Genomic DNA, 13,174 nt, shown 5'->3' on the forward strand with positions numbered 1-13,174 from the left:
GGTTGGATTATGGTAACGCCCTGCTCTGTGGTATATCTGACAAACTAACTAGTCGTCTGCAGAGGGTTCAGAACACTGCAGCACGGCTAGTTACTCGTACTCGAAAGAGAGAGTACATCACACCTGCGCTTTATGCGTTGCAATGGTTACCTGTACGATACAGGTTGCACTACAAAATTCTGGTATACACATACAAGGCACTGAATGGAACAGCTCCTCAGTACCTACAGGAACTTGTTACCCTGTATCAGCCGTCAAGATCACTGCGGTCGGAGTCAGAATCTTTGTTGTGTGTTCCAAAATCTTGTACTGTGACCTACGGAAACAGATGCTTTGGGAGGGTTTCGGCTACGTGGTGGAATAGCTTACCATCTGCTATTAGGAAGTCGAATACCCTGGCCAAGTTCAAGAGGGACATAAAAACTCACCTTTTCACGTCTGCATTTTAGAATCTTTGCAAAGACGTCATGTTAATACCACCCTTTTATTTGTTCAATTATGTGCACATTGCTTGTTAAATGTATGAAACTGATTGCAAGCCTTTGTTGTTTGTTTTCACAATTATAAGCATTACTATTATCCATATGTTGTAAAGTGCCTTAGAGTAATTTTACAAATTATGTAGGGCGCTATATAAATGCTGTATATTATTATTATTATTATCTCCAGCACACATGCAGGCATACACACATAGGGAGATATTAGCCAGGTGGCATAGGACTAGTAGCTTGTTAGCACCTGATAAGGCAGCTCCTGCGAATTCCTCAAAATTGTATTGATTAATGTATATGCTGATTTATTGATGGTATAAATTGTATATCTATGTATACTGTTAAGCACTTTAGAGTGACCCATTCTAGCTATGTCAAATGGTGTATATCATTGTACGGTATATCATTATTAAGGAAACAAGACGACGGACATCTCCCTGTTTGTTGTGTCATTGTGTCAAAACTTCTGAAATCATCATTACCTGGCAACATTGGTCAACAGGTCGGAGAAATTGGTTCATAATGTCTCACTTCAGCTGCATTGTGACATACATGCTCGTAGACAGTTAATTTAAATGACAAAATGTTGATCCCAAAACAGGTCACCATGCTTGCCTAGTAATCCCTATTCCGTCAGTTGAACACTTAGTGTCACTGTTACTGACTCTGTGTTTTTTATTATTTCAGAGTCTATCTATCCTATGAATTGGATTTTACCAAAAAGTACTCCATCATTTGCTTTATTTCTATTCAAGATAAGAGCGCATAATGAATCATTTACAAATGAGTCAGTGCACTTTAAGACAATAATAATGTTGCTGAATCTGACCGGAAAATAAATAGCTCTGAATCACATCATTATTATGAAGATGCACAGTAAATGTCAGGGAAAAATAATCTTTTAGTCATGATTGCTGATTTTGACCAGAAAATAAACAGCTGTGCATCCTATCATTACCAAGAACTAGATTGTGATATAAAGCGGTATATATAAGAACCTAGAATTATTGTTTTAATTATTATGAAGATACACACATATTATTGCACTTAGAGCAGTGACGTCATGTATATCAGTTGGCCAATTAAAACTTTACATAATGGCCAGATATTGTTAAAATGGCAAAAATCAATGAAAGGCCCTCAACTTTTCCATCCTGTCTGGTATGAAGTAACCCTGTCTGGTATCATGATATAATTATATTGATAAAGAGCTTACATCACAGTTGTTCCGTGTACCCTTGGTGACATGATATGATATAATTATATTGATAAAGAGCTTACATCACAGTTGTCCCATGTTCCCTTGGTGACATGATATGATATAATTATATATGATAAAGAGCTTACATCACAGTTGTCCCGTGTACCCTTGGTGACATGATATGATATAATTATATTGATAAAGAGCTTACATCACAGTTGTCCCGTGTACCCTTGGTGACACGATATGATATAATTATATGATAAATAGCTTACATCACAGTTGTCCCATGTTCCCTTGGTCAGGTTTTCCATTATGGCTTTGTTTTTTTGAACATCCTCTGGAGACAGGTGTTCCCTCCTGTAAAACAAGACACTTATTGAAACCTGTCAGATAAAAACTAATCGTTGAAAGATGTTGGGAACTGAACTATTCCTATACAACTTTAACATGTTAACGGTCCAGACATATGTTGGATTTTTTTTAGGAGTACCAACGGAGAATTCAGAATTAAATTTGCCGCCGTTTGTGTCAAAAACTCTTGACAATATTTTTCTGTTTGCCTTCTTTAAGGCAGGATTATATATAGACATATATATAATGCAACTAAAAATACATGTAATGTTGAAAATAAATACTTCAGTTTTTAATGCCTATTCCTATGTTTGTTCACATATATATTGTACTTTTTATTTTTACACCCCTGGCTTTACCTTTTTCTAGAATCTAATGTAAGTCCATTTATAAAGTAATAATCCGCTTCATATTCACCAACCATTTCCTGTAAAAAAAAAACATTTTGAAGAAATACAACAAATTTTAACATGTATTTCCCAACTTGAGGTTTAGATTTCAGCTATATAATGTTATATGTTATCTATCAATATCCATCAGATTTAGTATTAAACAAGGTTTAAAATCGATACAAATCCCCTCGCATGTGGTTCAAGATTTCCTATTTTACAGTACAAGAAAACGGTTAGATGTATTCTCATACTTGACCACAACATGAAGCTGAACAACAATATATTTTAAAGAAACACAAATCTAAACCCACAATTGACCAATACATGATTTTGATCAAAATTCATGCAGGATCGAATTTGCTAGAGGGATGACAATGATTTTTTTTATAAATAGCGACCTTGAATTTGACCTTGGCTCCCTGAAACACAACTTGTTTAAGGTATTGTATTGAACAAACATGTCTTCTTCTTTTTTTAAACTAGGTAATGCATGAACTTGATGAAAACATGACATAATCCGTGCTATATTTTATAGGGCTTTCCCGTAAAAATTGAGAGGTAAAACTGGGGATAGCAGGGAAACATAATTGGCAGCATAGACATTCAATAACTGAAATATTATTTTTGATGGTTTGACCCCTTTAAAAATGCTTGAGTATAATTTGTGTGTTTCCCTGATCTTGGTTCAATATCTGTATGTGTTTATACACTCACATGCAAAGTAGTGTCAGTGTTGGACAAAGGTATTTGAATAGTAACAGTGACCTTGACCCCCTAAAATAGGAACTCATTAAAGCTATTGTAATACCTGACCTTTGTATAAAGTTTATTAAAATCTGTTAAGATGCCGTTATCAGTTTCATGTGACTGGGTGCATTGGACACGGTAATTCAGTGAGTAACATGTAGCAGTCTTTAACCCTTTCACCCCTATGTAACTTCAGTAGACTCTACCATGCATTGATATGAATGAGTCCATTATGGTCTACAGTGGTGAAAGGGTTAAGTCAGCATCAGATCCATGCTTTCACATACTAGTGTTAAAGGCAAATACAACAACATACCACCTTCAGCATGCATTACATTATACACATAGTGGCACAACCTTATACATTATATCTGCTGCTAATGAGACACTTAACTCAATACACCAATGCCAAGGAAACCAATAGATCAATGGCACTGACTCCAGACAGAGAAAACACACCAGGACACAATTTTGACCTATAAACTACAATTATTGTTTGATTTGTTCAGTTATTGCTGATATAAGAAGAACAACCTACTGTTTTGTCCTCCCTGAACAGCCAGCCACTCTGTGCTCTTGTGAATGTGATGTTCTTTGTTGACATCTGAGCAGCCATTATATCGCTGCTCATCAGGATGTCAACTTCATCATCCATTTCCTTCTCGCTCTCCTGTCCCAAAACAAACATAACTATTAATCTATCTGCTCAGCAGGATGTACCCCCCCCACCACACACACTTTGTCCCAAAACAAAGATAGCCTTAATCTAACATTCAGTAGAAGTTACTTCCCTTGTCCTTAAAATATATGCCCCGCTTTGACCATCAATGCACATATCAGAGAATTCGAAACTGACTTAAACGCAAAAACTTAATGTTGATGGAGATGCTGACAAAGTCAATGGACCATGAAAAGTAGGATGCGTCCAGCATTTGATGCATGGGTCGAGATGTACAACCTAAGATGCATCTATGGTCCAAGTTTGGTTGGTGTAGCACTTATACTTTCAGAGAAATTAACTTAAACGCAATAACTTAATGTTGACGCCGCCATCGCGGGAAAAGCAACACCATATAAGTCTCGCTTCCACTTAGGGCGGTGAGACAATAACCTTTAGTACTGTATACCTCATATCGGATCCTCTGGAACACAAACAGTTTGTTATCTAGCACAGTCAGGCTCTGCTGGGGGTCCTCCTCTCCGTTAAACACGAAAGTAATGTCCCCTCGCTCCCAATGCATGTCGTTGAAGTCTACTAGAGTTGTATCAAGTCTGTACAGAAAAGGGTTTCTATTATTACATGTTTACATACAAAACATTCCTGTATTATCAATGTTCCTTATGCAAACATTTTTTTGGGGAATTGTCATATTAAAATAAGGTTATAATAAATAAATTATTATGCATCTTTGTACAGATAAGCTAGTTATATCAATGTTTTATTAACTCTCTCCAAAAGATATAAATCCTAATCAGTTAGCTGTGACATCATCATAAAAGATGTCAGTTGTCTTCTAGTTAATTATGATATATATATATATAATTACATGTAGTAAAACGTATTATAAAACACCCAGCTCAAAAATAGCAGCTTTCACCCTTCAAAGGCCTGGGCTCTTGAGGTAACAGGTTTTGAAATCTAGTTTAAGGTAGTCATTAAATCTTATTTTTCTCTCCACAGATGTCTATTCTTTTTAACTACATCCAATGGGTACACCATAAATGAAAAAGTCATTCAACACTAAAAGATATGTAAGACTAGAAAATGTTTGTAAGACATAAATGCCCCCGCTCATGGATGGGATGGGACGCGACGCGACAGACAAGGGCAACACTATATGCCCCCAATTTTATGGCGGGGCATAAACTCGAGAAAAATTGTTCTACCATGAGAACATTACATCTTAATTAGATCAATACATGTCATAAACTAATAAAATTGGTTCATGTCTCAGGTCAATTGCATTTATATGAACAAAATAGCAACATGGATGGATGGATGGATTATTAGCTGTTTATTGTTGCTATGAGAAACAGCATGGATGGATGGGTTATTAGCTGTTTATTGTTGCTATGAGAAACATCATGGATGGATGGATTATTAGCTGTTTATTGTTGCTATGAGAAACAGCATGGATGGATGGGTTATTAGCTGTTTATTGTTGCTATGAGAAACATCATGGATGGATGGATTATTAGCCGTTTATTGTTGCTATGAGAAACAATATGGATGGATGGATTATTAGCTGTTTATTGTTGCTATGAGATACATCATGGATGGATGGATTAATAGCTGTTTATTGTTGCTATGAGAAACATTATGGATGGATGGATTATTAGCTGTTTATTGTTGCTATGAGAAACATCATGGATGAAAGGATTAAAGTAGTGCACTTTTCTATGAGAAAATGATCTGTAATAGTTTCTTCAAACATTAAACTTATTTCTCAACTGTGACATCAATATGCACTAAAAAAAGTCTGTTAACTTTACCGTATACAACAACCCTTCTTGTGGATTTTACAGACATCTGAAGGCAGAATTCTTGACACCAAAGGGACTGGAAATATAATGAAGACATGTCAGAATTTTAAAAAATTAGGACAGAGTAGAAGTGTTTATTGTCATACCCCTCTGTGACACATACAACCTGATACACTCAGCACAGTAGATTTGAGAAAGGAACAAAGGGTTGATCCAGACAATGCCCGGGTTTCTGACCCTGAGAAAAATGATTTTCATCCCAGGGAGAAACCATTACACAGTGAATCCCCATATGTGCAGATATTCCCAAGATCTTGGAGAAGATTAATATTTTATGTTACGACAGAGTTCTATTCCAGATATATAATCTTTGATAGTTGCACAGCATTGTAAAAAATATTCCAAACAAACTTGAATTAAAAAAAAAAAAAAATGGCTTTTGGCCCCTAAACTATGGATAACGGTTCAGCACATTGCTTACACTCTATATACATGTCTCATCCCTGTAATATTCAGCAGTGTATTGAGAATGCTGATCCAACACTGCACATAAAAGGAGTAATATTAATAAAGCTACATGTAAAATATCCATACCTATAATGTACTCTTGCTCATTCAAAACAACCTGTTACAAGAATTTAACAGATATGACCTTGGTGACCTTGAAAATGCAGACGTATTCCACAAGGAATACAAGAGTCTGGCCATAGTAGTAGAGTTATCAATTAGGTAAAGATGACCATGACAACGTCGTACTAGGCTGAACCAGTTCAACCCAGTACGACGTTGTCATGGTCATCTGTACCTGATTTACAACTCTACTACTACGGCCAGACTCTTGTATCACATGTGGAATCTGTCTGCTGGGCATCACAGACCGCTGATTTTGTGCAAATTCAAACTTGCATACCACGTTTCATCAAAATTGAACGATAATGACAGCAAGTTATCTTGTGGAAACCAATGTGTGGCCAGAAAGATGGGCAGGTCGATAGATACTCCTAATACCATAATATGTCCCGTCAATTCTTTTGACGGGCATATAATAATAACAAGGTTACTGCAAAGTGGTACATATCACGCCTGTCACACTTTAATATCTAATAAAGGGGCAAGACTCCATAAAATGTGCAAATGTGGTTGTACAGTTTTCATTATTGGAATTTAAATTTCATTCCATCCAGAGAGTAAATAATCATGATACATGCTCAACAGAAATCTATCCTTCATCATAGACTAGTAACAAATAGTTTGTCAAGGGGAGGTAACTGTTGTTTACTCATTAGAGCATTGTCATCTCTTCCTGTGCTTTGTCCAAGTTGTTTGGTGTCCTGTCTCTAAATAGCCTCTTATTATAACCCTGGATAAGTCTGTACACTCCCGGTACATAAAACTATGAGATATGCCAGGAGACATTTAATAAAGTAGGGAAGTATAGGTAGCCAGGCGTTTGAGTACATCATTCAAATCATTGCACGCTACGCAGGGAAAGGATGTATATATATGTTCAGGACAGACTCCACCTCCACATTCTGGCCACTGTGGACCTCTGTGACTTCACCTCCACATTCTGGTCACTGTGGACCTCTGTGACTTCACCTCTTGACAGGACCACACGGAACTGTCAAGATCTGCATCCAGTCACAAGTTCTTGCACTGGACGTCCTTGGTAAGTGTGTAAGTTTGTAAATCTATGAAGTGATATCATTTTATACAGTATATAATCAATATTCATATTTTATCAGTTGTATATACATTACTGTAGCATGTGAGCGATGTTTGAGTGATTCTGTTTCTTTAATGGGTGTTTTTGTCCACAACATGGCGAGTATACCATATCAATTGGCGATACTTTTACTGATGTTGAGCATGTATACTGACATATCTAACGTTTGTACCGACTTACCCCAACTTTGAAAATCCCACTTCAGTTCTAAGTAGAAATCTCCTATATCTCGTAGAGCCTGCACAAGAGACGGTCTCCGATTTTCAAGGGACTCTCGAGACTGTTGTTTTAGTTTTCTCAGTAGACAAAGAACTGGAAATAAATTAGCATGTGAAGTTCAAACTAGTTTACATTATCATGTGTGTTTATATTATCTAGTGATGACTTGTAACATCCTCGATCAGGATTTTTTTAAACAACTGTGCAATTATATTGTGCAATCATGTTTTGATGCAATTAAAGTCATACATGTGTGTTAAATTCATCGTACATATTTCTTTAATTGTCCAGACAAATTTGACGGCACTGCACTACACATGTTGATAATCATGTAGTGATGTAAGATGATAAAACTTGTAGAACTGTTCAACCAGACAGTAAAGATGGTTGAGGAAATAATTCCATATGATTACTTGTTTGTCTGTCTCCAAAGCTGATGGACTCTGCCAATGGTGTCCATCCTTGGGTATTTTTTATACGAACAGGAGCGCCATGAGCAAGCAGTAAGTGCAGACATTCTGAAACATAATGCACAGATACCATGATCAAGGAGTAAGTACAGACATTCTGAAACATGATGCACAGAAACAATGATCAAGGAGAGAAACCATGATCAAGGAGTATAAGTACAGACACCCTGAAACATAATGCACAGATACGATGATCAAGGAGTAAGTGTAGACATTCTGAAAGATAATGCACAGATCCCATGATCAAGGAGAGAAACCATGATCAAGGAGTATAAGTACAGACACCCTGAAACATAATGCACAGATACGATGATCAAGGAGTAAGTGTAGACATTATGAAACATAATGCACAGATACCATGGTCAAGGAGTAAGTGTAGACATTCTGAAACATGATGCACAGATACCATGATCAAGGAGAGAAACCATGATCAAGGAGAGAAACCATTTATTTGGTAGCAGATTTGTCTGTTGTAAACTTAATTCATTTCACAAGAATTACGAAACAACTATTTTCAGCGGAGTAACCAGAGAAAACCAACACGGTCTGGAAGATGACTGTATATTGTTTCACGTCCGACCAAGGGGTCATACCGTGGCAATCTATGTGAAATCCTCTACACCAACCATCCACTCTAGTAATGTTACATAAACTTTGTATATACATATATGCTGCATGTACAGTAAAACCCTGTTGTAAAGCCACCCGTTGTACCGCCAAACCCGCATACCGCCATTTATTCTGCCATGATATTCCCAAAACAAATGGTTAAAATCACACTATTTTGACCTCGTTAAATACCACCAATTTGAGTCGAGTACATGCAGGTATATAAATTGTATACCGATGACAGGAATGTTATGTATGTATGTACATTGTATTATTACATGTGACTGCCGACTGACCAGGTAATAATCTGTATGATTTTCATGCTCAACAATTTGATACATTAAATTACAATTTTGAAAAAAACGTATTCTGAAGTAAATTATTGTGTTTTTAATGTATAAGTTCAGTTGGTGTGTGAACATTAAAACTGAAAACCTGATATACTGCCAAAATCACAGAGGACAGAAGGTGGCGGTATAACGAGGTTTTACTGTATATAGGCAGAGAAGGGGAGGAGGTGAGAATTAAGGGAGGTAATTTCAGTAATAAGATAAGGGCACTGTGATCTAAGGCAATTGTTAAAATATCTAATATTTGAGGACTGTGTGGAAAATAATTGGGTGATGGAAGTAAAAACAACCCTCTAACCATCCTCATACATTTCACATTGATATGCACAAAGTACATGAAGGCCAATAACAAATCACATTTGATAGAAACCTCAGTATTCTCACCTTTATGCCCCAGAATAACAGCAAGGTGCAAGGGTGTGTTACCTGAAACGAAATCAAAATTTTCTAGATGTAATTGAAGTGCTCAATATTTGTAAGTAAAAGAAATGTAATTTCCTCTGACATGTATATAAAAAAAACATTGACTTGTTTACCACATACAATATATATATACATAAATATGGTCGTAACAATTACCAGGTAGATGATAACTGTCATTTGCATTAAAATCAAATGCAAGGTAGCTTTGAAAAGATTAACTGCACATTATTTTATTACATTCCTATAACTACTCACTTTAAAATCGTGACTAAACATCTGTGAGTAAATTTTCGAACTACAAAAAAATGTCGGAACCTTTCTGAAGGTAAAGCTTTCTTTGAACAATTGGGATGTCAATAAAGTGTTGGTCCGACTACTGCATTTTTCCATTGGCATAACTGTTACAGTTCATCTGGTGGCACCAAAGAAAATATACTTAAATGAAATAGGCAGGGATCCTTGTTTGTTCTTTGAGTCAAAGACTGTTTAACTGAAAGATTGATATATATATATAGATACATGTATTTTACAACCTCATGTTTATTAGACTTCGTAGTAAAATATCCTGAGGATTAGAGTGACGAGGAAGCAAGTTCTGTGTCCATGACATTTTTTTCCATATAACAGTACAGTAAAAAATGTCACTGTTCAATTAACATTGCTATAAAATATAAAAGACTGAAGCTTTAATGTCCGAGTTGCTGTTTTCTATAGGTCGCACTAGTACTCCTCCAATAAAAAGACCATATATATATATTGGTGTTGAAGGTAACAACTATAAACTATAACCGAAGTACTACTACTACATGTCCACAAGGTCAGTTATTAAATTAGAAAGGTTGGTTTTGTTTTGTTTAACGTCCTATTGACAGCTATAAGGCCATTTAAGGACGTGCCTCCGTGTGTGCTGCGTATGCATTCTTGCGTGAGTGTGTGCTGGAGACAGTGTATGTTGGTGCTTTTATGCCGACTTTATAGTGCTACCTCACTGAAATGCCATGCCGAAGGCCCGGTGACATTATACTGACAACGAGTGTCAACCAGTTGTTGCATTCCCCTAAATGCTTTTCATGAACATTAGGCAGGGAATAACAACTTCCATTTTAAAGGACTTTGGTATGTTTCAGCCTGGGGATAAAACCCATTGCCTTCCTCACCTTGGTAAACGCTCAACATTAAAGCCAAAAGTGAGGTATTGCCAAGAAAGGCGCTAGGAAATAAAAGATAGTTAGAATTAGAGGGAAATAATAAGATCCCAACTGGTACGGTACAGCAGATTTATTTTGGTCACTTTTGTGTCCGCAAGTACGTAGAGGGCACAAAAGCAAATTGCGAATTCTGCAGGGGGTTCCCACATTAGTCGCCTCTTATGGTCTATGAAGTGGATAACAACAGGTGTATTCTTAACCGACACCCGACCTGCAGGTGTGAACTAAAAAGTAGAAAGTTCTATCTGCCATAAACTCATTGACACAAGTGGTGTACTCTACACAGATTTATTTCACATAATGTTCCTTGGCAACAAGAGTTAACATTGCTCCTGTTGGATAGATGTCTACCTGTCTTACAACATTAGCTGTAAATTAATATCTCTTATATGTCCCAAGTCTGACCTATACATATGTATAACGTGGAAACAGAAACAGTAGTACTATATATATAGGTTCCGGGTTGTTTCGCCCCAAATCCCGTTCGCCCTAGGTTGTTTCGCCCTAAAACAATTTTTTTAGGGCGAAACATTGTTTGGTATTTTCTTTTCATTTTTATTTGTTTTAAGTCACAGATCAAGTCTTCTTAATCTTTCATATCATTACAATCAGTTTTATTAAAAAAAATATGTGTTTGTGTTGTTTTTAAGTACATTGTAAAGCAAAAAACGGATTACATTATTTTCTTCACGCCGACACGCATTATAACATATATTGAATTTAATTTTAGAGATAAATAAGAATAGTGAAATGAAACAAAAATGGGGTATACAAAAATGTTATTTTCCTGTGTTAACACATTTAGTCTACTAGTGTACACATAATTGTCGCCGTGTGACGATGTTTTCTTTACTTGATTTCGGCGCACGGCCGTGTTGTTTTTTGCTAATTTGAGATCATTTTGCGAAGTTTTGATAGTACCGACCAATAAAAATTAATATGCTTATTAATTAATTTAGTTTCTTTATATGTCCTTATCTTATCTATATATTATACGTATCTATGTACTTAGAGAAATTAATTTAGTTTCGTTATATATCCATAACGTTAAAACCTGTACAGGTGCATTTTATAAAGAACAACATTACTGGTTGTAAAGTGCAGTATATTCCGGATATTAGTATGTCCGTTGTCGGCTTCAGTTCTTCCAGCACCTAATTATACGTATATTATATCTTGATTCAAGAGAAAGATAAGTATTTTTTAACTTTTAACATTATATTTATGACTTAAAGAAAAAAATATTTTTTAGGGCGAAACAACCTGGGGCGAACAGGTTTTGGGACGAAACAACCCTTAGGGCGAACGGGATTTGGGGCGAAACAACCTGGTACCATATATATATGCTAGTATAGTAGTAGCTATATATATATATAGTTACTAGTGGTGGCAACAGACATGAAATGAAAAGAAACAAGTAAAAGTAGACGTAAATGTCCCAAAATCACCACACTGTGACTTTTATTTTGCTATTTTGTATAATTTTAAGTACGATAACAGTCAGACAGACCAGACAGCTGACTGCATAGCGCTGACATGTCAAACTTTAGGCGAACTGCCAAGATGAATAATAATTAGTAAATTACTGATGTCCACATTATATAGGACAGATGGTTTATATACAGAATATTTGAATGTACGTGTTGTGTTACGACTGTATAAGTACAACGATCATGGTTGCGTCATCAAATACACTCGTACCCTACATACGTATGATTCATTCATAAAATGACAAACGTCAAAACATTGGGAAGTGACTCCACCGAGTTCAGTTATAGGGCGGAACGTACGATGCCTCTGGCTTAATGACAGGACACATAAAGCCCTACCATGTATATCCTTTTGTGCGACATCATGTACACGAATCAACTGAGACAAACGGCATTTATCGTCATTAAATACGCATTTGTGTAGTGGGTAGCCTTCCCAGTCGGCCGCCATGTTGATTTATAAGCTTTGGGGAGCACTCATTTATTCTGTAATCACTTGCAAAGGGAGAAATCATTGTTCTCATATAATGAAAGAATCCCAACAATAAATTAAAACTCATTAATTTTCAATTTTCACATTACCAAAATGACGTCGTTTTTGTCATATATATGACGTCGCTTTTTAGATGTTTTAATATATTTTGCATTATTGTGTGTAACCCCCTTGTAACAGAGACGTATACATACATGCACGCGTATGACAATATAGAGTTATACCCTAACCCTACCTCCCGTACGCGTGTTAATGATAAAGTATCAACGCCAGATATACATGTTGTGTGTGGGCCTAAGTACATTGACTTTATCCACGTAGTGTTTAAAAAAAATACTGATGCATTAAATTTAACTTGAAACAGAGACGTATATTAATGTAATATAAATACATTTATGGGGCAAAGAAGTAATTCCAACAGTGTGGACAAGTTTAGGTTGTCAAATTTTCGGAGCGACCCGCTCCTTTTTCAAGACACAGTAAAACAGAACAGTTACATGTACATATACATCATATT

The 13,174-nt window shown here is 36.1% G+C and overlaps 1 protein-coding gene across 1 annotated transcript in view; it reads right to left on the reverse strand.

Moving 5' to 3' along the window:
• LOC110451017 (ankyrin repeat domain-containing protein 13C-like) overlaps window positions 1–12,615 on the reverse strand; it is a 20,689-nt gene extending 8,074 nt beyond the window's left edge. The window contains exons 1-9 of the mRNA XM_021498846.1: window positions 12,504–12,615; window positions 9,428–9,469; window positions 8,028–8,132; window positions 7,576–7,707; window positions 5,679–5,745; window positions 4,313–4,457; window positions 3,724–3,855; window positions 2,406–2,473; window positions 1,968–2,052 (exon numbers count right to left, since the gene is read on the reverse strand). Coding sequence (XP_021354521.1) covers window positions 1,968–2,052; window positions 2,406–2,473; window positions 3,724–3,855; window positions 4,313–4,457; window positions 5,679–5,745; window positions 7,576–7,707; window positions 8,028–8,132; window positions 9,428–9,469; window positions 12,504–12,615 — 888 coding nt within the window. The remainder of the gene's footprint in view (window positions 1–1,967; window positions 2,053–2,405; window positions 2,474–3,723; window positions 3,856–4,312; window positions 4,458–5,678; window positions 5,746–7,575; window positions 7,708–8,027; window positions 8,133–9,427; window positions 9,470–12,503) is intronic.
• Between the last annotated feature and the right edge of the window lie 559 nt (window positions 12,616–13,174).

The sequence above is a fragment of the Mizuhopecten yessoensis genome, unplaced genomic scaffold (genome assembly GCF_002113885.1).
Source record: "Mizuhopecten yessoensis strain PY_sf001 unplaced genomic scaffold, ASM211388v2 scaffold5729, whole genome shotgun sequence".
In the NCBI taxonomy this organism is placed as follows: Eukaryota; Metazoa; Mollusca; class Bivalvia; order Pectinida; family Pectinidae; genus Mizuhopecten; species Mizuhopecten yessoensis.